This window comes from Gopherus flavomarginatus, chromosome 14, assembly GCF_025201925.1.
Source record: "Gopherus flavomarginatus isolate rGopFla2 chromosome 14, rGopFla2.mat.asm, whole genome shotgun sequence".
Classification (NCBI taxonomy): Eukaryota; Metazoa; Chordata; order Testudines; family Testudinidae; genus Gopherus; species Gopherus flavomarginatus.
The window spans coordinates 5,909,856-5,933,911 of NC_066630.1; the positions used below are offsets into that span (position 1 = coordinate 5,909,856).

The 24,056-nt window shown below is 37.5% G+C and overlaps 1 protein-coding gene and 1 long non-coding RNA gene across 2 annotated transcripts in view; one reads left to right on the plus strand and one right to left on the minus strand.

Moving 5' to 3' along the window:
- The window catches only part of BANP (BTG3 associated nuclear protein), a 262,228-nt gene that overhangs the window by 189,850 nt on the left and 48,322 nt on the right, over positions 1-24,056 (minus strand). Inside the window, exons 5-6 of the mRNA XM_050922613.1 lie at positions 13,963-14,085; positions 12,047-12,222 (exon numbers count right to left, since the gene is read on the minus strand). Coding sequence (XP_050778570.1) covers positions 12,047-12,222; positions 13,963-14,085 — 299 coding nt within the window. The remainder of the gene's footprint in view (positions 1-12,046; positions 12,223-13,962; positions 14,086-24,056) is intronic.
- LOC127034119 (uncharacterized) overlaps positions 1-24,056 on the plus strand; it is a 199,757-nt gene that overhangs the window by 73,524 nt on the left and 102,177 nt on the right. The window lies entirely within an intron of this gene.

Here is a 24,056-nt window from a genome sequence, read left to right on the forward strand (position 1 = left end):
ATGTCCTAACACTCGGTTACGGGTATTCTGGGGTATATCCCTCCCAATCTCTCCCGTTGAAGCCGTTCCACGTTGTACCAAATATTTTAATAGTCACTGGGCCAGAGAAAGTGAAACAGACTCTATAGCTTGGTTGGTAGGGCACTCACCTGGGAGAAGGTGACCCATGGGTTCCAGTCTCCCACATCCCAGGTGAGTGCCTTAACCATTAGATAAAAGGTAATAAGAAAGGCACCACCATCTCCCCATTTTTGTGAAACGAGCCCTTCATTTCATAGAATTATAGAAATCATAGAAAGGTAGGGCTGGAAGGGACTTTGAGAGGTCATCAAATCCAGCCCCCTGGATGGAGGCACAACCAAGTAAACCTAGATCATCAACCCTGACAGGCATTTGTCCAACTAGTTTTTAAAAACCTCCAGTGAGGGGGATTCTATAATCTTCCTTGGAAACGTATTTCAGAACTCAATTATCTTTATTATGTTTAGAAATTTTTTCCTCATATCTACCCCAAATCTCCCTTGCTGCAGATTAAGCCCATTACTTCTTGTCCTATCTTCAGTGGACATGGAAAATAATTGTCGCAGCCCTCTTTATAACAACTCTTATTGTATCCAAAGACCTATCAGGTCCCCCCTCAGTTTTCTTTTCTCAAGATTAAACATGCCTGGTTTTCTTAACCTTTTCTCATAGATCAGGTTTTCTAAACCTTTTATCGGTTTTATTGAATTTCATCTTGTTTATTTCAAATCAATTCTTCAATTTATCAAAGCCATTTTGAATTATAATCCCATCTTCCAAGTTGCTTGCAATCCCTCCCAGCTTGTTGTCATCTGCAACTTTTATAAGCACACTCCCCACTCCATTATCCAGGTCATTAATGAAAATATTGACTACTACTGGACCAAAGACAGACCCTTGCACAGACCCCTGCCCTATACATCCTCCCAGTTTGACAGCGAACCATTGATAACTACTCTTTCAGTATGGTTTTTCAACCAATTGTGCACACACATTAAGGTAATTTCACCTCGATCACATTTCCCTAGTTTGCTTATGTGAATGTCATGTAGGGTGACCAGACAGCAAGTGTGAAAATCAGGACAGGAAGTGTGGGGTAATAGGAGCCTATATAAGAAAAAGACCCCAAAATCGGGACTGTCCCTATAAAATCGGGACACCTGGTCACCCTAATATCATGTGGAACTGTGTCAAAAGCCTTACCAAAATCAAGATATATCTTGTCTACTACTTCCTCCTCTCAACCCAAAATCACTAGACCTTTAACCCAGTTAAAAAGGAAATTAGGCTCATTTAGCATAATTTGTTTTTGACAAATTCATGATGGATATTCTTCATAACCCTAGTATCCTCTAGGTGCTTACAAACAGATTGTTTAATACTTTGTTCCAGTATCTGTCCCAGATTGAGGGGTCAAAAGAGGAGGTTTGGGAAAAAACTGGTAAATTAAACAGTAATAAGTCACCAAGACCAGATGGTATTTCTCTAGCAGTTCTGAAGGTACTCAAATATGAAATTGCAGAACTACTAATTGTGGAATGTAATCTATTTGTTGGCGAAGAGTCAGCACAACCTTTGTAAAGGGAAATCTTGCCTCACCAAACTATTAGAATTCTTTGAAGGAGGTCAAAAACATGGGGACAAGGGTGATCCAGTGTATATAGCATACCTGGACTTCAAGGTCCTTCACCAAAGGCTCTTAAACAAAGTAAGCAGTCACGGGACAAAAGGGAAGGTCCTCTTACGTATCAGTAACTAGTTAAAAGACAGGAAACAAAGGCTAGGAATAAATGGTCGGTTTCCAGAATGGAGAGAGGTAAATTGTAGTGTCCCCCAGGGACCTGTACTGGGACCAGTGCTGTTCAGTATATTCATAAATGATCTGGAAAAACAGGTGGAAAGTGAGGCTGCTAAGTTTGGAGATGATAAAAAAAATTACTCAAAATAGTTAAGTTCAAAACAGACTGTGAAGAGTTACAAAGGGATCTCACAAAACTGGGTGACTGAGCAACAAAATGGTAGATGAAATTATAAATGCTAAGTAATGCATATTGGAAAACAATCTCAATTATACATCCAAAACGATGGCTGTTACCACTCAAGAAAGAGCTCTTGGTATCATTGTGGACAGTTCTCTGGAAACATCCACTTGATTCATAGATTCTAGGACTGGAAGAGACCTCGAAAGGTTGAGTCCAGTCCTCTGCCCTCATGGCAGGACCAAATCTATCCCTGATAGACATGTGCTGCAGCAGTCAAAAAAAGCTAACAGAATGTTAGGAATCATCAGGAAAGGGATAAATAATAATGATAATCCCACTATATAAATCCATGGCATGCCCACACCTTGAATCTTGCATGTAGTTCCGGTCATTCTGGTCAAAAATGAGTAAGGGTATGGAACTGCTTCCATATGAGGAGAGATTAAAAAGACTGGAACTGTTCACCTTGGAAAAGAGATGACTAAAGGGGAATATTATAGAGGTCTATAAAATCATGACTGGTGTGGAGAAAGTGAATAAGGAAGTGTTATTTACCCCTTCATACAACACAAGAACAAGGGGTCACACAATGAAATTCATAAGCATCAGGTTTAAAACAAACAAAAGGAAGTATACACAGTACAAAGGCTAGGAATAAATGGTCGGTTTATATTCTTCCTATATTAACTAGTTACTGATACGTGAGAGGACCTTCCTATATTTCCTTCACATCAGGATAATCTGAGGTTGTGCCTTTAATACTCTCTCTTTCAGAAAGTGCCTTTGCTTTTATTAAAAATACCCCCAACAAATTTTTCCTGACTTTTTCAATTTGCCAAAAACTCTGAAAATCTTCAGTTTTGGTTCAACCCAAACCAGTTTTTTTCTGATTACTCAGAACTATCAGCCAGTCAAAAATATCAGTTATTCACACAGCTGTAGTCAAGATACACAAGCTCAGAAAGAGAAAGTGTAACTTATTCCATGCTTTCGGGGCCTTTCCAGAAGATAGCCTATATCAATGATTCTTCCTTTTTTCTCCCCCCAACACCTTCCCAAAATATAACAGACACACATCCATCCCATACCTAATAGAAGCTAAAAGACCAAGTGTGGGTAAATGCACCATATACCTAAAATATATATATTGTTGGAATTACTATACACAACCAGGCCATAAATAGCAGTCGGTGAGGGTCTCTGACCCATTGTTAGAAGATAAATGGGGACAGCGTAAAGTGGGTGCCAGAATCTTAAATGAGAATTTTCAGAATTATTGATTTATATTTTTATAAACTTTAACTAAAAATAGTTCTCAGACAAAAAAGCTGCAACAGTCGAATAAAGGTTGAGAATATGCTGCCCACCAAAACAACATTAAGAAAATGTTAATGCAACAATAATATCGGACTGCTAAACAAAACAGAGAACAAAGGCACATCTATCTATCACTAATGTCAACCTCAAATTAATCCTGGTCATAAAATCTCTCCCCCTTAACCATCTTTCATCTTTAAAAAATAAAATAAAATACACTTTAAAAAAATCTGCACTGTCAAAAAAAGTTACTTTTAATTAAGAACAATGAAAAGAAAAAGATCTCTATGGACAGTCTTAAACTCAAGTTTCCTCTAGAGTAAGAAAAATGTAAAATGCCTGATGAGAAAGCGGAAAAAAAAACGAAGAAAAAAAAAACATTGCTTTTCATGAATGTTAACTCTGTTTTTATCCACCAAAACTTTTGAGAAGACGAGTCTCTGTTCAAATTGATAAATGCTGGCATGGCAAAATGTTTTGTTTAATACTTGACAGGTCATGCTATAACTCATAAGAATGTTTTTTTTAAGTAAGCATTTGTACTGAAACAAGAATGTCTATCTATTCAGAGAATGACTGTTATCCAAAAGACTTCTGAAGCAGATGGGAACAGTGTGCACATGGAAACATTCGGGTAACTCATCAAATATCTAAAAGCCATACTTCAGAGGGAAAAAATGGATTTATAAGAACATTTAATGCTACATTTGACAAATATTCAACCTATCACCTTGTCACTCATATGAAAACACTTCACTGCAGATGGACACTCCATTGATGTGCTTCCACCACAAGATAAAATCTTCATATTTATGACCTTGACAACTAGAAATGCATACAGCAAAAGACTAAAACAGTTCATTTTTCTCATCATAACTGTAATGTAAATCGAAACAGTCACAAAAGAGCCAGCAGTTTAGCCAATTCTAATCCAACGATTCCTCCAAATATTGCTCGGTGTTACCCTGAGCACACATTCAACAACGATAGGATAACAACAAACTCTATCATGGATCTAAAGAGTGTTTAACACACATCTTTCAGTCTATAAGTAACATTTTCAAAAGCACCTAGTTGATTTTAGGAGCCTAAATTCCATTTTCAAAAGTGACTTTAGGCACTCAGGAGCCTTACTTCCATTAACTGTCAATGAAACATAAGCCTTTAAGTGCCTAACTCTGTTTTGAAAATGAGATTTAGGTTCAAGTTAGTTCAACATTTCTGGAAGTTTTAACCTATATCACCTAGAAAGACTTCAATCTATTTTAACCAGAGTGGGACGTTCAATAAAATGTATGTACAATTTTACAGGCAAATTATGTAAAGAATAAGAAAATCCCACACAGAAAAAGAGTTTATATTTCAGTTCCCTTCTTAGGTCTATAATCAACTACAAATATTAATTCATCAAACATTATGAAACATTTAAATTTCTTTTTTAAAAGTCTGTAAATTAAACTAGATGCAATCAAAAAAGCTTTGGTTGAGTTCACTTGACACAGAGCTCCCCCTGGAGTGTAAAATAATATATAAAAAGATTGTAAAAGATTTAACTTCAGAAGGCTGGATAAAAGACAGGTAGCTTTCAATCACACGTTTTTGGTATTCCACTGGAGATTTAGCTATGATTCTTGGCATTTAGTCCAATGAAGTAATTGTTGATATTATTTATTTTGTCTTCTTATAGATACATGTAATCAATGCTTTAAAATTTGCATAACTTTGGTTTCTTGTTTTCACTGGTATATTAGGGCTTGGCTATACAGGGACACTCAGGAAAATTAATCCAAATGAATTAAAAATGAGAATTTAACGTGGATTAGTTAAACTGTCGCTTGTGTGGACACACTCATTTAGAATTCTAGTGATCTTAATTCAGTTTAGCTTAATTTGCTTTGGAAGTGATTAAATATTGGGGAAAAAATTATATTCTGTTCAGATAAACCATGTCAGCTAAATCCAGTAGCTGTCTCCTCAGTTTGATAAACAGAAATATTTTATGTAAAGGCAGTGAGTTAATTGGGGATTTTTATTCAAAATAATAACCAAGACAAGAGAAGACCCAGAGACACAAAAGTCAAAATATATCTTAAAAAAGAATACCTGGATGTTAAACTTTAAAAGGTAGGTGTTGTACCCTCATTAAAGTCTTAAGAAGTTTGAATTAATGGCACACATTCAACTAGTCTCATCTTTAAGAAAAAAAAATATTGCTAGCAGCTTTAACTGAATGGGGGATTTTCTGATGTGGACTAAGGTGAGCACAAACTTATTTTCACTTAGGAATCAAGTGAAGGCTTAAACCCAGAACCCCAGAAACAGAAGGCCCAAAGCAAAGCACCATTTAATCACTTAGAAACCAGTGTCGTTTATTTTTACAATATTATTTCTGGAAGAGGTAGTCTCTTCAAAAGAGACCCTCTGGAATAAAGGTTTTCAACTTGCATCAACATTACTTGATCCCCCACCCTCAGACACATGGTTTTTAATCTAAAATGCTTCACCATGTCCTTGTACTACACTTCACACAACCAGTCCTCACACACCACGCTTCTCTGATCTCCCAAGAGATAAACTCAGGCTGTAACTAAGATGTTATATACTGTACAAGACACACACTTTATTAAGCCTACACTCAAAATGACAATAGGTTAATCTCTGCTGACAGTGTTATTAATAGCTGAGGGGTAAAATACGAGTTCAGTATAAAGACTTATTTCTTAGTGGACTAATTAAGGATGCACATGCTATTTTCTATGTCAAAAAATATGGGATTAATGTAAGAATATGAGAAAGTAATGGTTATTATTTAAAATAAGCCTTTCAGCCTGTTTAATGCGGACTCACACTGGGAATTTCTTGACCAATATTGTTCTCCAAAAAACACATGTTGTTGAGCTTTATCTTCAATACAGCATGATTACTTCATATGCACCAGTTTTATTACTACAGTTCCATTTGTATTTCACTAAGTCGTCAGTATTTCCACTGTGAGCCCCATTTTAAGGCGGTGAAATTTAACATTTAAAAATTAAAACCGTGTCACTTTCAAATGCTTTTTTTCATATAAATTACTGCAAAATATTTAAAACTGAAATTCTGCAGGCAATAATTTGTATTTATAATATGGGTAAATACCTTAGGTTTTTATGAGTTTTTTTAAAGCAGACTGTTTTATTAAGAAACAAAGACTATCCCTTACCTCACATACAAAACTATTTTGAATAACTATTAATAAAAACAAGCTACAAAATTCATGATTTGGAGCTTCTTGAATCTGGGGGTTTGATTCAGTGCACCTCTAGTAGTACCTGGATTTTTCAGATATGGAGCACAAACTGTGTTGCTAAGACTGAACAAGACTATTGGGTAGGGGAAAATGGCCTATGTAAACAGCGAACAAACACCTAAATATGTGGTTATTCAATACTATGAACCTGATTCTTCAAGGTGCTAAATCCCCTTGCCTCTGAGGAAGCATTCAGCACCTTACAAGCATCCGGTCCGTAGTGCTTAGTCTCTAGATATACTGAATTGAAATAATTTCCAGGTTAGTTTATGAAGCATCACAAGCTACAAGGAATGAGGCACAGTAACATCCCCCAGAAAGGATTATCGTGTGATATGTCTTGAAAGCCTGTGGTATGTCTTGACATAATTTTGGCCTTATCCACACTATCACAACATAAATTACCATATTCAAAGCCAGTTGTGGCCAAACTATGTTTAACATGGTTTATTCTTGCCTCTGTGGATAGAAAAAAACATGTTACCAGGGCCGGTGCAACCATTTAGAGAACCTAGGCGGTCGCTTAGGGCACTGGCATTTGGGGGGTGCCATTTTCTTCGGCAGCGATCGTGTCGGATGGATCTTCGGCCACCCTGATCGCCGCCAACATTTAGGCGGAGGGAACTGGGACAGGGAAGCGGGGGGAGGGCCACCTGCAGCAAAGGGGGGGGCGGCACGCAGGGGAACTCCCCGCTCCAGCTCACCCCTGCCCCGCCACCTCCCCGAGCACGTCGTGGCCGCTTCATTTCTCTCGCCTACCAGGCTTGCGGCGCCTAAGCTGATTGGCACCGCAAGCCTGGGAGGCGGGAGAAGTGAAGCAGCCACGGCATGCTCGGGGTACTCGTGCAAGAAGCATGGGTGAGCTAGAGCGGGGGGGGGTGCCTCAGGGCGGGGGCACAGGGGGAAGGAGGGCACAAGCTGGAAGTTTCGCCTAGGGCGCGAAACATCCTTGCACCGGCCCTGCATGTTACAATCATATTGGAAAACTATGTTTTAGTCTAGTAATCTACAAGAGTTAAAACATGGCTCTTCAACATGGTCATAGCACAGTTTTTGTATATACTGACAAGTAATATAAATGTTATTATATGGGTGCTGCTCCTGCAATGGCATCTAAATGGGCAATGACCATTTAGTCAGTCCACATGAATCCCTTTACAGGATCAGGACTATCCTTTGACAGAAACCATAACATTTCACAAATCTGTTTAAACATGATTATTTTTGTAAAGTAGATAGGACTAGATAATTTTTGTTGCCACTAAATAGGCTTACTTATTCTGTGCCATTTTGGCCTCTCAAGAAATTGTACAAATTTTTATGATCATTCAAGATTTCTCTGAACAACTTTAGCCATTCAAAATTCTGCTCTTCGCAAAATACAAGAGTAAACTGCAACTTCTGGCTTTTATCAGTAAAGAAAATGAATCTGCAAGACAGATCTATCATTCTGCAGAACTTTTCTTATTAATCATTTAATTTCTGTGACATATGGTAAACTCGTTTCCTTAGTATTCTCTACAGCTGAGCAAAGCTTTCTCTAATCTTGGAGTGAAGGAGGGACCAGGAAGAGAGGGATTGCTAATCCATTTCTCAAAGCATTCATAAATCTCAGAGAGATTTTTAATGGATGATTCTACCAAAGGTCCAAGGTAAATTGGATATGAGACATTAATGGATTAGCTGTTTCATCTACATTTACATATACAACAATCACATAAAAGGCCAATGTCTGTCTCTGTACAAACCTATGCCAAACAAGCATGTCAAAGACGGCAGATTACAACAAATATTTTCATAGTATTAGAAACTTTGTCCCTGCAACAAATAACTGACACAGAGCTGTATGAAATTTTAACAAATAAACCATTTGGTCTATATTTTGCTGATAAAAACGGGGTAGTTCCAAAAGATGAATTTTGCCATTCCAAAGGAGCAGAGGATTAAGGAGCTGGTTTTTGCAAGGTGCTGAGCAACATCAGCCTCCCCTGTAGATAGATTCCCTTGCAGGAAAAAGCCCTAAATCCAGGAAAATTAAATCCATCTTGAAAGCCTGAGTAGTTGCAAAATCAGCACAATTTCAGTCAAACATGAGATAATTGACATTTAAATTGCAGAGGATCTCTCTTCCCAGAAAGTGCACAGTCTTTGCAACATGCAACATTTTAGTGCCACCTGACAAGAGTTTAGGAAAGAGTTACTGAATACTTTTTTGCTGTTGTAGCTATTTAACTATATCTGGATTACAATGTCACAAACTGTCTTTTCTGATAACATTGTGCATGTCAAAATTCTCATCTCAGAAACCAGTCAGACTTACATTAGACTTTTGCAAAGGCCATCTTTGGGAGAAAACAAACCCATTAACGTGACATTAACCTTTAAAAATAAAATATATATTTATTTATATTACTTATTTCAATTTCCGTTTTACAGAAAAAAACAGTTTAGCACATCCTCTAGGGCCCTTGACAATATTTAGAAATACAATTGTTATAATTTACTGTTCTACCAATTGCACCTCACTCATCCTAACGAATTACAGCCAGGTTAAAATCTAACAGCAAGAAAGCCCCTTGCTCATCGTCCTCTCTGCTCTCTGGAAGCTAGGGAAAATACAAGAAGAGTTTGCAGTACACTCTACTGGTCAACAGGCTTAGACAAAAGTAGATGAAGGAGGTGAAAATGAGTTCCAAAGTCAAGGCATATGTCTACATTGCAGCTGGGAGCAAGCCTCCCAGCCCAGGTAGAGAGACCTGTCGTAGCAGGGCTTGTGCTAGCATGCTAATAGCTAAGAGGACATAGCAGCACCAACGGAAGCTGGTCTAGCCACTGGAGCTCATGCTCACTCTTCTTCCTGTGTCCAATATCAGGTGGCTATCCCAAGCCTCTGCTGATGCCACAACATTCACACAGCTATTTTTAACATGCTAGCTGGAGCCCCCTACTCCAATGAAGGTATATACAAAGGGGCCCTCATTGAGAACACCATGTCTGCAGCTCTCATCTTTTATACTGAAGGAACTCCAAATTTAATATCTTTGCAGGCCACAAATGTGGCATGGAGGAGAGTGGTAAGCAGATCCTATGCCATTCAGGGCTTTCTATGTCAAAACCAGGACCTTAAACTCCACCCAGAAACCAAATGGCAGCCACTGCAGATCATGGAGCACTGGTGTAAAACGCTCACTGTAACATATGCTGCTTAGACCAAATGGGCTGCCAAATTCTGCACCAGGTTTAGTTTCTGGATGTATTTAAGATGTAGCCCCATGTGCAACATATTGCACTAATCTAATCTCAAAGTGACAAAGGCACTTCTGACAGTCGCAAGGTCCAGCTGAACAGTCACAACCCTCCTAGGCATTGGTAAATGGAAAATGCACTCCTAGCCGTTGCTCCTACCAAATCATCTAGCAGCAGCCAGTGATCTAATCAGAATTCCACATTGTGAAAACAAACAACAAAACAGCAATCAGAAGGCCAAATGCCATCAGTGCCATATCTTCCAGTTGCTTCCCCCAGCTAACCAATATAAACCTCAGTCTTATCTGACTGAGCCTCCTTCTCAATAGCTTTTTCCACTGAGGAAGAACACACGTGTCCAGAACATGGACTGTAAAACTGAAGTACACCCAACACATCTAGTATCTCGGAGAGTGACACTGGCTGAAACTTGAGAACAGATGACTTGGCATTCGTCCTTTAAGATATTCCCTGACCCTAACGAAGCAGTCAGCTTGGGACTAACTCCACATGATTTTATCCACAAAGTATGAACAAATGTCCTCACAGTGGGAGCCAATAAGACATGAACATATGTGTCTGAGAGAAGAATTTGACTCTGTAGACACCAGAACAGTGAAACTCAATTTCTTCACATACATAAATAAATAAATAGCCAAAAACATCAGCAACTGTACAAATAAAGTGTTCCAAGTCCCATTGCTACAGGACCTGATTTTTCAAATGGCAATGCCATTACTATCCTCAACCAGCCTATTTTGTAATGTGGGAGCTTCAAAATTTGGATCTCCTGTCTTTCCCCCCCAATACAGACTACTTTTTGGACACAGATTTCGTCACAGGAGACATGTCAGAGGTTGGAAGAGTCAAGAAGCTCTCCATGAGAAATAGTCAAATCATTATTCATTTATTTCTGGTAGCGACCATTACCTATGTATATATAAAAGATGTACAGTATCTGCCCCAAATAGCATGGGCCAACATTTTCAAAAGTGGCTAGTAATTCTGAGAACCTCAGTTTTTGGGTGCTCAGTGTAAGATACCTCTGTTTTTCAGAGGGTGGATGCTCAGCATTTTCTGAAAAATCGGGTATTAAGATGTGATAAATTGAGCACCCAAATACTAATATATTCCCCTGTGGTGCATGAATATAAACACAAACTAACATATATGAAATAAATATAAGGAATGGTTCACTTATGAATTCAATAAAAGAAGAGTTAGTGGGTAATTATCTTAATTAAAAGACTCTGTGGTCTAAGGTTCAAATTACAGGCCTCTATTTAAAAATTAGTGACATGATTAATCAAACCAATTATTAAAAAAACCCTATGATTTATTGTGATTTTCTTTTTTTTACTTACATGACACTTTTCACCTAAAACATGTGTCTTTCTAATTGTTTTATATTTTCATCATTTTTGTGATTGCATAAAATATAGCAGCTAGCATTCATTTTCTATTTTAATACCCTATGTACTTACAACACGTAACAGATTGTCTACAGAAGACACATTTCAAAGTGCTATATTCCACTGTCTTTGTTTTGCAGAGATTTTGGGTTGTGTAGACGTTGTAGAAAACTGTGAAACTGTGAAAACTGTTGACAGGACTATCCTATAAACAATACATTTTTGATAGGAATTTCCTGTTAAAAAACTGTTTAGAATTTCCAAAATAACTAACTGTTAGCTTTCAGAAGAATTCAGCATCAGTGGAATGGCGTAAGTAGTTAAAGGAGGCAATGAACTGGTACATTTTGATGCTTCTCAGAGAATGCAGTTATTTCCCTAGTTCTCTATTTCAACTTTGAGATAGGACCAAAGTTTTTCGTTATCGTTTTGCAAATCTTTAAATTTAAAAACATTGAAATTAAGTGTTCTTATACAGCTAATGCAAAAGAGTCTGTTAAATCAAGGGCTGTGCTCTGGGGCATACCTATTAAGTATTACAAATACACTTAATTTGCTTTCGCCTACAAAAATGAATAGCAAGTTAAAGGAAACTGAATTATTTTGGTTTGTTACTAGCTCTTATCTGATGCTTCCTATAGGATAGGTCACTTCAACATTTTTTCATAGTTCTTTAAGGATTGAACTGTGATATGATCTCAAGAGCTTCTGATAGAATTTTAGCTCATTCCTCCACCCTGCTCATTTTGCTCAAACAGCCTTACAGTTTGATCACATACCTTCAGAGTTCAGTGTAATAAGAGTAACATTGTTCCCAATACTTTGGCTTCCTAACTGGCCACTGTTGGAAACTGAGTCACTGGCCTCAGACCCACTCTCTCCATCTTCATTGTGGCTATCATCGTGCCCTGGCACTTTCACAACAATGGTGTTCTGTCTACGACCGGGAACAGCACTGAGAAAGAAAAGAAGAATTCATACTTTGGCAAAGCATGATTACAGACTCAAAGAATGTAATAGACAGTTACTAGTGCATTAAAAAATATTAACAACTTGATTTCTTACTGATTATATGACTTTTCTTGTAAAAGCTAGTCTGTCTAGATCAGGAGTAGGCAATCTATGGCACATGTGCTGAAGGCGGCACACGAGCTGATTTTCAGTGGCACTCACACTGCCCAGGTCCTGGCCACCGGTCCGTGGGGCTCTGCATTTTAATTTAATTTTAAATGAAGCTTCTTAAACATTTTAAAAAACCTGATTTACTTTACATACAACAATAGCTTAGTTATATATTATAGACTTATAGAAAGAGACCTTCTAAAAACATTAAAATGTATTACTGGCACATGAGACCTTAAATTAGAGTGAATAAATGAAGACTCAGAACACCACTTCTCAAAGGTTGCTGACCCCTGGTCTAGATTAAGAGCTACCTTGACAGCAGTAGCAGAATAACCCTAAAACTGTTTACATTCAGCAGGTGTTTGACATCAAGTAATGAATTACATACTATATTTCTACAAATTAAGTTAACATAAAACTCAAAAATCTTTTGATATTAACAAAAATTAATACACAAGAAGCTACACAAGAATTTTGTTTCTTCTTCAGAAAGCATCAAAACATGACTCCCTGTAGGACATGAAATAAAAATAAATCCATTTGCCTCTGGTTCAGATGAAGGACAATTTATAGAAAACTCAGGTTGACTAATTTCCTTCCATAGCTTTTAGCTATTCAGTTAAGTAAGCTTTAAATAAAATGTATATTCTATTAATTGTATGGCATGAATGAACTGAAGACATCTCAACTGACTCCATTAGCCTCCAAAAAGAGCTAAGAAAGTTTATAGAAGGAAACATGTTCTGTACAGATGAAAGACATTTTAACAATAACCCTAGCTTTCTAAAATAAATGTCCATGTGTTAACGTTATACAAATTGCACAGAAAAGCTGTACATACTATTCACAGATAAACGCATTAGAAGATGAAAACCTTTTGTAAGTGTCAATATTTGTTTAAAAGTAAGTGCTCTTTGGCTTGCTTTATAGTTACTATCTAATGTTAATTACTCAGAAGGTAGTTTGCTGTTTAAGTCTATTTGAAAATTTTATCAATGAAATGTCTATACACAACATGTAACCAATAAGTATAAAGAAACTTCTTTACATAACTGTTAAATTAGCATGGCTTGTTACTTCAAACAGTTTTCTATACAGATCCTTTATTTTCAAGTAACTAGTTCAAATCCAGCCTTGGCTACAACAAAAGTTACTACAGATGGCCACTGAATGTCCTTTTGTTAATGAGTTGGTAGGTCCCAGTACCGTTCGAAGTGGACAAGAGTCAACATTGCAAAACCCATCACAATGGGCCCCCTTCTTGGAAAGCTCAGCATGGATACTAAGGACTCAGTGGGCCAAAGAGACTGAATTAACCCTTCTCCCTCAGAGATGCTCCCTCCACTTCAAAGTTGAGGCACTGCGCTGTACCTGTTCTGTTGATAGAGGACTTTGCTGTGCAGGGCTGTCAGTTTGGCCCTTTTCACTGCTTTGTGAATATTTTTTCCTCAAGCTCAGTTGCCTAGGATGTTCTTATTTTGCACTTGTAATTGCAGTAGACAGACCTCTATTGGATTTCCTGTAAGAAATAATGAAGTGTAGGGGAAGGATTGCAATTGTTGCTACTAACTTGCTAAGGATATTTTCCAGAGAATCCGCTGTTCTGCTCAATGGCTCTTCCTGCCCAACCATCTTGGCTACTATTGAATTCTGCCGATCATTGTTCAGTATAACTGTAGTCTGTGGGACAACACTACAAGACAAAATCAGAGAGAAACAGAATGTAAAGAAGCAAACTTTTTTAAATAATACATTAACCCAAGTCTTTGTATTTAAATGAACTGTTACACTAAAACTGAAAGACTGTTTCTGGGTTTGTTTTTCCCCCACCCCCAACGTCAGAGCTATATACTATGTATCAAATGCTACAGCTTGTAATCCACATATTTGGCATCCATACTATTCCAAGGGACTGACTGCTCCACTGAAATTATTAACAGTCTGTGACCCCTTCTAGGGTGATAAAGAATGTATCAACTCAAGATAACCAGGAGGAAATCTGTAAACAAAAAAGTTACTAAGGGCCCTCAACTTTCTGCTTTGGAGAATTACTACCAAGGTGAAGATTTTGTGAGGTAAACTGGCCATTGTACAATAAAAAGCAACATTTTAATGGAATATTTCCCCCAAAGGAAAAGGCATTCTGCTGTAAACTGAGCTGATGGGCTTAACCGAGAAGACATCTGATCTTCTAACAAATCTATTTTATTTTTTTTAGGACATGGAGACAGAACAGAGAAAATGGAAAAGACTCTAATTTTAGTTACTGATGGGACTAGACCATTGTTTGTGTGTATTTAATGTGCAAAAAAAATCTGATAAGAATTCCATGATCCAAACAAAAAATGCATAGGGTAACATTTTGGGTTAATATAAGAATAAAGGTAAAGTAAATAAACTTATTTGGCATGCAGTTTATTATTTTAATTGGTTTCAGAGATTATCATCATCCTATTACAAAAATCTTTCAAAAGCATGGGATAGTTTTGGTGTGCAAAACTAAATGTTTCCATTATACTCAATGATACGCTTAAAACACACATACGTTTTCCCCTGTTGGGGTGGCAAGAGAAGACTAGCTAGTTTCTCAACACTGTACACATTTTTTCTATTGTTTTTATTGGTCAACATCTGAAAAATATCACTGATATTTATTCATTTTTCTTAACTTTAGTCTGCCATATATTAGAATCACACATAAGAAATAACATGAGCAATCTGATAGCAATATTCTATCTATTTCAGCTGTTACATACTGTATGTTTGTGTGTGTATATGTATGTCTCCATATGCATGTGATGTCACCCCTTTCATGACTGGCCTACAGAGACAATAAGCCACATACTACAAGAACTAACAGTAAATTAAGGGAATTGTTCTTTATCTCTCATGATGGAAGTCTGTGTTTTATGAGCTAAAAGAACAGCATTCTAGCCCCACTGCCAAGGGATATGTGTGTAATCTATGTATAATTGTATCTGTTGCCCATAACAAATGGGATTCATTATAGATTGACAACCATCTGTTGGCTCTGAAGCCGTGAACCTCACATACTCTGGAGGGGGTTTAATCGAACTGTGAACAAGTACAGAACGTTCTGGGCCTTTTATGTGCCAACCCCAAACGTTAAAGAAGAGTCAAGTCTCAAAAGATCACAAGACTGGCCCAAAATCATGAGATTGTTTTAAATAATGCATTTGAAATTCTTTTTATTTGCTTTCTGGGTTCTGAGTGTTTATGGTGCACTCAATTCACATTTTCAAGCATTTCTCCATGACTATGTAATAGAATTTTTATCTAACAAAAGCTCAGATTCTCATGTAATCTCGTCATTCCAGCAGCTGCAGTTTTAAGAAAGCACTGAAAATCATGAGACTCTCAATAAAATCATGAAAGTTAGCAACACTGGAAGCTGCCCTGCTCTATCCACTCCTTCCCATTGCTTCCCGGCTCTATTCCCCTCCTCTTCCACTTTTTATATGTACTACAGGTTATATATTGAAGTTTTTAAGGACAGATTGAGACTCTTTTAAGACATTTTATTTTTCTTTTAGACATTGTTCTTTTTATCATCACTTCCCCCATTTTCAATAAATTTTGAATGCATGTTTAAAAGTGTCATTTACCAAGGCTTAATTTTTAATGGATACGCTGAATAATTAATTGTAGCTATAGAGATAAATGCAGTAAAATTAAGCTTCTATTTATGAAGTCCTCGGGCTTTCTTCGCCCCCACCCCAAAGTCTTAGAACTCAGAATTGAAATAAAATGGGAAAAGCCTATTTTTTAAGGAAATAACTAATTCATTTTTAAGAGCATTTTAAAGTGTGCCTGATGGCGTTTAGTTAACATAAGCCAACTTAAAAATGAATGGAGAGGAAACACCCTGATATAAGCCATTAATATTGGATTTAAGAGCCACATAGTGTGTTGGCTCCTCAGTACTGGGGGTGAATTTTGCTTGGCCAATACACTGCAATTTTTTGTTTATCCTACCTCTTCTGCATTCACACCACAGCATGCTCACGGTTGCTTCATTCAGTGTTTCTGTATGAGGCCAAATTCGTCCCCAGTAAAAGCCCATGAAATCAGTGGTCTAGATGAATTTGGCCAAATGGGTCAAATGGAATACAAGTAGCGAGGCGACAGCACAGTGATTTGGCTTTTAAGCCACTATACTCCTTGTATGGCCACTAAATATGCTTTTGTTGAAAAAGAGCTGTATATCATGGTGCATACACAGACTTATACAGACACCATGTACAATTACCACAATTAAGTCATTGTAAGCAAGCAACTGCCAAATTGCGTGTATTAAGTTATTCTTTTGGAACTAAATAGCTACTCCGCTTCAACAACTGCTGGGGACAATAGTCTTTTGGGGGAGGAAACTGGGTCACAGCAAAGCCAAAACCAAACAAAAAAATCTAGGAAGAGGCTCTATCTGGAAGCATTAAACCCTGGGTTACTAATCCAGACACAGATTTATTAAACCTTTGGCACTGGCTAATTTAACAGTGTGAGAAGGCTACATCTGGTTTCAGAATAACAGTACGTAGCTCCCCATCTATTGCCAGAAAATATTGGTGGTAGATACAGAACATGGAAACAGAAACTTTTCATCTACTAGTCCAAAGACACTCGTATTAATTACTGAATTTGACATTGGTCCTAAATATGAAGGAGTTTACAATTCTTAATGCATTCTACCATTCCTGAGGAGTGGAGCTGTTGAGGGCAATCCATGTCCGGAGGATGAGGCAAGTCCTTTAGGTAACCTGGTTCCTGTCCATTCAGAACCTCAAAAATAACTTGATCGAGATCTTAAATTTGGATCAGTATCCTATAGGGGAGCCATCAGCGTGGCTGATGTGCTCTTGGCAATGCATGTTGCTGAGGTATGCGGCTGTACTTTATACCAGATGAAGTTTATTCTGGGCTGATGTTTTCAAGCCCAAGCAATTACCTATTTGGGAGATAAAGGAGTTTATGATTTAGACCACTTTACCAATCTGCAAGCATAATGACTTTTTTAAGACACAACAGTTACACACCAATGCCTCAGTCCTGTAAATTTCTGCACAGCAGAGGCCCCCTTGCACGGAGTTCCACTGAAATCCAGGGGACACTACACAGGCACAAGAGTGTGCCTTCATAGATCAGTTTGTGGAATAAAGCCCCTTTACAAACACTCCTCCATCCTCCAAGATGCCAGGGCTTTTTTATTAAAACAAACAAATCACAATACCACAGCATTCTGAACAGCTATCTACAGAACTATTCTCAAAGAGAATTCAATTCTGCACTTGCAAGAGAAAAAAAAAGCAAAATCTAGATAAGAACAGGACCTTCACATCAAGGTTTTGAGGGACAATATGAAGAAGTCTGCACAATACCTACAAAACTACCAACGAGCTCTACACCAGGTCAAAAGATTAAAAAACTTGGGTTTGTTTAGTCTGAAGAAGAGAAGACTGAGGAGGAACATAACAGTTTTTATGTATATAAAATGTTATTACAAGGAGAAGGGAGAAATATTGTTCTCTTTAAGCTCTGAGGATAGGACAAGGAGTAATGACTGTAAATTGCAGGAAGGGCAGTTTAGGTTGGACATTAGGAAAAACTTCCTAACTGTCAAGGTAGTTAAGCACTGGAATAAATTGCCTAGGGAAGTTCTAGAATCTCCATCATTGGAGATTTTTAGAGCAGGTTTGTCATAATATAATTCCCAATTCTGGACTTTAGCGTCCAAAATATGGGTATTAGCATGAATTTCCCTAAGCATAATTACCAGCTTAGATCTGATAGGCTGCCACCAATCAGGACTTAGAGTAGAGCGCCTGATCGACTCTAGTCTCCCCCAAAAACCTTCCCTGGGGTTCCCAAGACCCAAATTCCCTGAGTCTCACAACAAAGGGGAATAAACCATTTCCTTCCCCCTCCCTCCTTTCTTCCCAGCTCCTTCCCGCCCTGGGAACACTAGGAGATTACCTGATTCAACTCTGTGAATCTAACACAAAGAGGAACTTTACCATTCCTTCCCTCAGGCAATACAGACACAAGCTTCTTTGAGCATTAACTAGGAGAAAACACTTAAACAGGTCTTAAAGCAAAGCTTTTAATAAAAAAAGAAAGAAAAAAGTAACAGGTTTATCTCTGCACTTTAGATGGTAAAAAGTTACAGGGTCTTTCAACTTATAAACAATAGAAAGAAACTTTCTTCAGCAGAAACACAATTTACGCTACTTTCAGCAAGTACACATATGCAAATGAAAAAGAAAACAAATTAAAAGACTATGACCGCCTTTTCTACTTACAATTCTGAACAGATAAGAGACTGTAGCTCTCTGTAGCAGGGAGATTGGCAGAAACCTGGTTACACCTCTAGCCCCGTCCAGGACTCAGAGAGAACAACGCCAAACCCAAAACCCACAAACAAAGGCTTCCCTCCCACGAGATTTTAAACTATCTTGTCTCCTGATTGGTCCTCTGGTCAGGTGTTTGGGGTCCCTGTTTGTTAACCCTTTACAGGTAAGAGAGACATTAACCCTTAGCTATCTGTTTATGACAAGGTTAGACAAACATCTGTCAGGGATGGTCTAGATAATACTTAGTCCTGCCTTGGGTGCAGGGAACTGGACTAGAAGACCTCTTGAGGTCCCTTCCAGTCCTACAATTCTATGATTCTATGAAAATCCTGGACACAGCCAGCCTTAGGAGATCTGAAAGAGGAAAATAATATAACATTTTATTATCATCTTTAGGTAGCCCTATTAAAATTGTTCCTCTTCCATTGTTAAGAAGGAAGCAGAATAAACAGACTAAATATTCAGCGCAGAAACTCACAGAGCTTATCAGAAGCTGCACATTCATCAGTGAAGACGAATAATAATGTGATGTTGACTCCTGTGTTAATATAGAAAGATCAACTAGCAACAGAAAGAATGAGACAACTCTTCCTATCAGTGCTGCCAGCATACACGCTTTTGGGGACAGATTAGGGAGCTGAGGGAGTATGGAAAGAAAATACTCATGGCTATTTTTTGAGCTCTGAATACAATAAAAAATTCTTTTAAAAAAATCTACATTGTCTATAGGTAAATACATATTTATGGATTGAAAAAAAAAATACAATTTACCAGGTCAACAATCCATGACACCTCCAAACAAAATATTATTTATATAAGTAATGAACATGAAATACAATGATTTTCAAGTAATATAATTATTTTCAAGTATTCATATTTTGGTCTCTGACTTTTTAAAAAACAACAACAAAAGAACCTTGTACACTTTGCAAAGGAAGGTTCCTGCCAAAGGTAATTTTTAACAGGGAAAATGTATGACTCATATCCATCAGTCTTAGCTGTTGTTTTTCTTGGACAATCACCTTTCAATCATACAGAATGCAGACAATAAAAGAAGAGAACTTTTGCTGCCCCTAAAACCAACATCTCCTCCCCTTCCCAGATTAGTTTTCTAATTAGGAGAGAAAAATAAAACAGAAGGAACCAACTGACATTTCATCTCCCATAATGTACAAGATCAGTTTCTTCAGATGGATGGAAATGAGTTATGGAAAAACTGAGACTGGAACATTTCAGACAGGCAGTTTCTCTTCTTGCATCCTTAGACACACTTATATAGACTGATGCGATATTTATAGCAAAACTCCAACTGGTAAGGAAAATAGGATGGGCGGAGGGGAACTTAGAGAGCCTCATGTTTTGACAGACTCTTTGAGCCTACTCTGCATGTACAATCTCACATATGCATTCACAAATCAGAGAACTGCACTCACAAGCAGACAAATAAGTAATGTACAGGAAAATATTTTATAAATTTAACTCTTTATCCACACCTTTTTTTCTTTCACTGGTACCGGAGTGCATCTTTAAGAAAAATATCTGTTCTTACAGATCTTTTCACTTCTTCTGATCAGCAGATTACTGGATTTTTTTTTATCTTGGTCCATACTGCTTTCATTCACAGGGTCCTTCTACTCTAGGCGATCTTTCTAACAGGAATTGTACAAGCACTTGAGATTTCCCAACTACCAGTGAACTTGGAAATCCCTGACCTGAGGATTTCCATTACTATATGGATGGATGCAAAGCAATGCACAAATCCAATTTTTTAAACAAATCAGGTCCCTAAAGTCCCAGAGAGGAAAGATCATGAGAATGAATGCATCATAGTAAAGGAAAATAACAAGCTGATGTCTGGAGGATGAGGTGTCAAAAGCTCCATATGGACAGACATGCAGTAACTGATTCTTGAAGCAGCCTTGTCATCTACATTTCTCATCCCCCGGCCACAGCTGACTGTCATCCAAAACTATAATTTTATTCATAAAATGTAACAAGGGTTCCGTCACTGAAAATTATCTTTGGGTCCCTAGCATCTAGAGTATCACAGAATGCCAGCCTTTATAAAGATAGCATTTATGATTAGGTTCTTTACAGACAGAGGCCAAAGTACACCAGCCATCATCCCAGAGCAACTTCTTATATATTTAACCAATTTATGAAGTTGTAGACAATTGATAGTACAAAAAGGCAAAGCAAAAAACAGCATTTATTAAAACATAGTGTTAACATTTTAAGCATTCTGATATTTCCAGCTCAAATATGTAAGTCAGAACCAGAGATTTTCCAAATTACAAAAGACATTTATGCAGAGTTTATGTACAAAGGCTGGTGTTACCATCAGCCTTAGCTACACACAGAGAGCCTTTGAACTGGCTGACAAGCACACAGAGATGATTTACTGGTTTCTAGACAAATTTCACCAACCAATGAGGAAAGCTGTTTAAACAAAGTCTGTTTTGGTTTATTGTTCTCTGAGGGATGCCATTTAACACATTGGCATGGTCCACGGTAACCATTCATAAATGAAGATTTTAAAAAGTTTACCTACTAAGCAACAGTAAGGTACAAGGGATCCCAGGATCCTATCACCACAAAAAACAAAGGCTGGTTACTTAAGGGGGTTTACAATACCTGCGGGTCCATAAATATAACTGTCATGCATTTTCTTTATTACGCCTGTTATTGTTAACACAACTGAAGTGCTTTGAAAATTAAATTTACAGCAATATATGGTCTCCAAAGAACCCTTTGGTCTCAGCTCTTGACTGGTGATATAGAGAAACAGAAAAAAACAGTAGCTCTGGACAGTGTTACAATTGACAGAGGCAGAGTTTAAGAAAACTGGGGTATTTTAAAACAGTCAGAAATTGTATTAACTCCTTTAACTATTAACATTCTACTGTTAGGCAGAGACAGGTAAAGGTTACAAAAATAGAACAATACATACTACTAACTTGTAACCTAAGGCGAACAAAATATAGATATATAAATATGAATAAAATATATATAAAATCAAAACATTAGAGTAATTAAATCTTTGACCCAACCATAAAAAGAAATGTATGGCTGTTAACCATTCCCTGAACCTTAAATTTCTGAGTTATGGCCAGGTAATGCAGTCCTGAAGATCATCTGCAACTAGGGATCTGAAAGGTTGATCTCATCCTCACTAACTTTCCCACTAAGGAAGAGGTATACATAACTCTTCATAGGAAAGGAGTTGGCCAGACTTACCTGGATTACAGATCAAGTGTACAGTATGGTATACTGGCTCCTTGTACTGGAATAGGAGATATATGATAAGAAGAGTGGAGCACACTGAAAAACGAAGGTAGACTTCCAAAAATTACAGTCCATATGGAAACAAAAAAATGCAAGAAAAGGAAGACAGGATAAGAGGGCAAATTTCCAAAGATATTCAGGTGCCTAAAGATACAGATAGCAGGTTAGGCACTTTTATGAATCCCACTAGGCACCTATCTGCTAAATGCTTTTGTAAATCTGGCCAAGATCAAGGATAACTTTGGGAATCTGGCGACTGGGGCGAAACAAAGACAGTGAAGAAGAACATCTTTGATATCCTTCCACACTGAGTGAGAGGAAAGAATGACTGACAAGAGAGACCATAGCATAGAGGAGGATTCTAGATTCACAGAATGTTAGACTACCTTTGAGAAGGAAGATGTGTTTATATTCGCTAGTCACCACCTAAAAATATTATTGTTTTTATTGTGGTAGCATAGAATCATAGAAATGCAGGGCTGGAGGGAACCTCAAGAGGTCATCTAGTCCAACCCCCTGCACTGAGAACCAAGTACACCTATACCATCTCTGACAGGTGTTTGTCTAACTTATTGTTAAAATCGTCCAATGATAGGGATTCCACAACATTCTGTGGAAGCCTATTCTAATGCTCATCTATCCTTATAGTTAGACAGTTTTTCCTCATATCTAAACTAAATCTCCCTTGCTACATATTAAGCCCAGTACTTCTTGTCCTACCTTCAGTGGACATGGAGAACATTGTTTGCAGAGTTCTTACATCCTGGAACCAAACAAAGCTAAGAGAGAGAAAAGGTGGATGAGGTAATATCTTTTTTTGGAACAACTTCTGTTGGTGAAAGAGACAAGCTTTCAAGCTATACAAAGACATAAAGAAAAGCTCTGTGTATCTCAAAAGCTTGTCTCTTTCACCAACAGAAGTTGCTCCTATAAAAGATATTACCTCACTCATGTTGTCTCTCCCATGGAGAATAATTGAGAAACATCTTCTTTGTAACAGCCCTTTTCATATTTTAAGACTTTTCAGGTCCCTCCTCAGTCTACTTTTCCCAAGCCAAAACATGCCCAGTTTTTTTAACCTTTTCTTATTTTGGAATCTATAGCTATGAGCCCAACATATAACAAAAAGGCAGTTCCTCTGTCAAAGATCTTCATATGCAAGGAGTACAATAAACAGCAAGAACTAATAGTGATCTGATGGGCATGCCACAAACCTATCAGCTGATTCACATAACCAAATTATCAACATAGATGCATATAATCTGCACAGGTAAAAAAGTGAAGCAGTAAAAGGGTGGCTACACATTTTAGATTTCAAAAGTATCTGCAGAGTCAGACAGATTCAAGTAAACAGAATGTGATAGTAAAATTATTCAGGTAAGGAGACAAGGAATGAAACCGAAAAGGCATCACACAACATATAAGTTATCATCCATCAAGAGTGTAGAAGAGAGAAAATGAAAAATTCCCGCACCAATTATCAAGGTATCTGAAACCACAGTTTACAATGTTCATGGGAGACTTTAACTATCCAGATTTCGCTTGAGCAAAAAAAAGCAGCCACAGTTCTAAGTAATGCAGACTTTATTATCTAAAAAGGACATACGCCTATCAAGGGACAAATTATCCTGGGTACTAATACTCACATAAATTTGATTACATCTGTGCTTATTTTTCAAAATTATCCACAGATTTCCAGTGATTCAGTGAATGCTATTACATTAACTGGACCATTTTTATTCCTGTCATCCCATTAATATCCTCAATTTGAGGGCTTTTAAGCCAACATCTCTTATTGTCAGAGGGAGCCATTGTATTCATAAAACACGACCGTCAGAAGAAATAAGAAAAGTCAATAGCTGCACAACCTGAGCCCACTACATCCAGAGTTTAATTTTAAAAATGTTCCTTCAAAACTGTTTAATGAGGCTTCTCTGGACTAAGGTAATACTGAAAAGGCCCAATGAATACTGTACTTGCTTTAAACATTATGGTCACATTAGTATACATT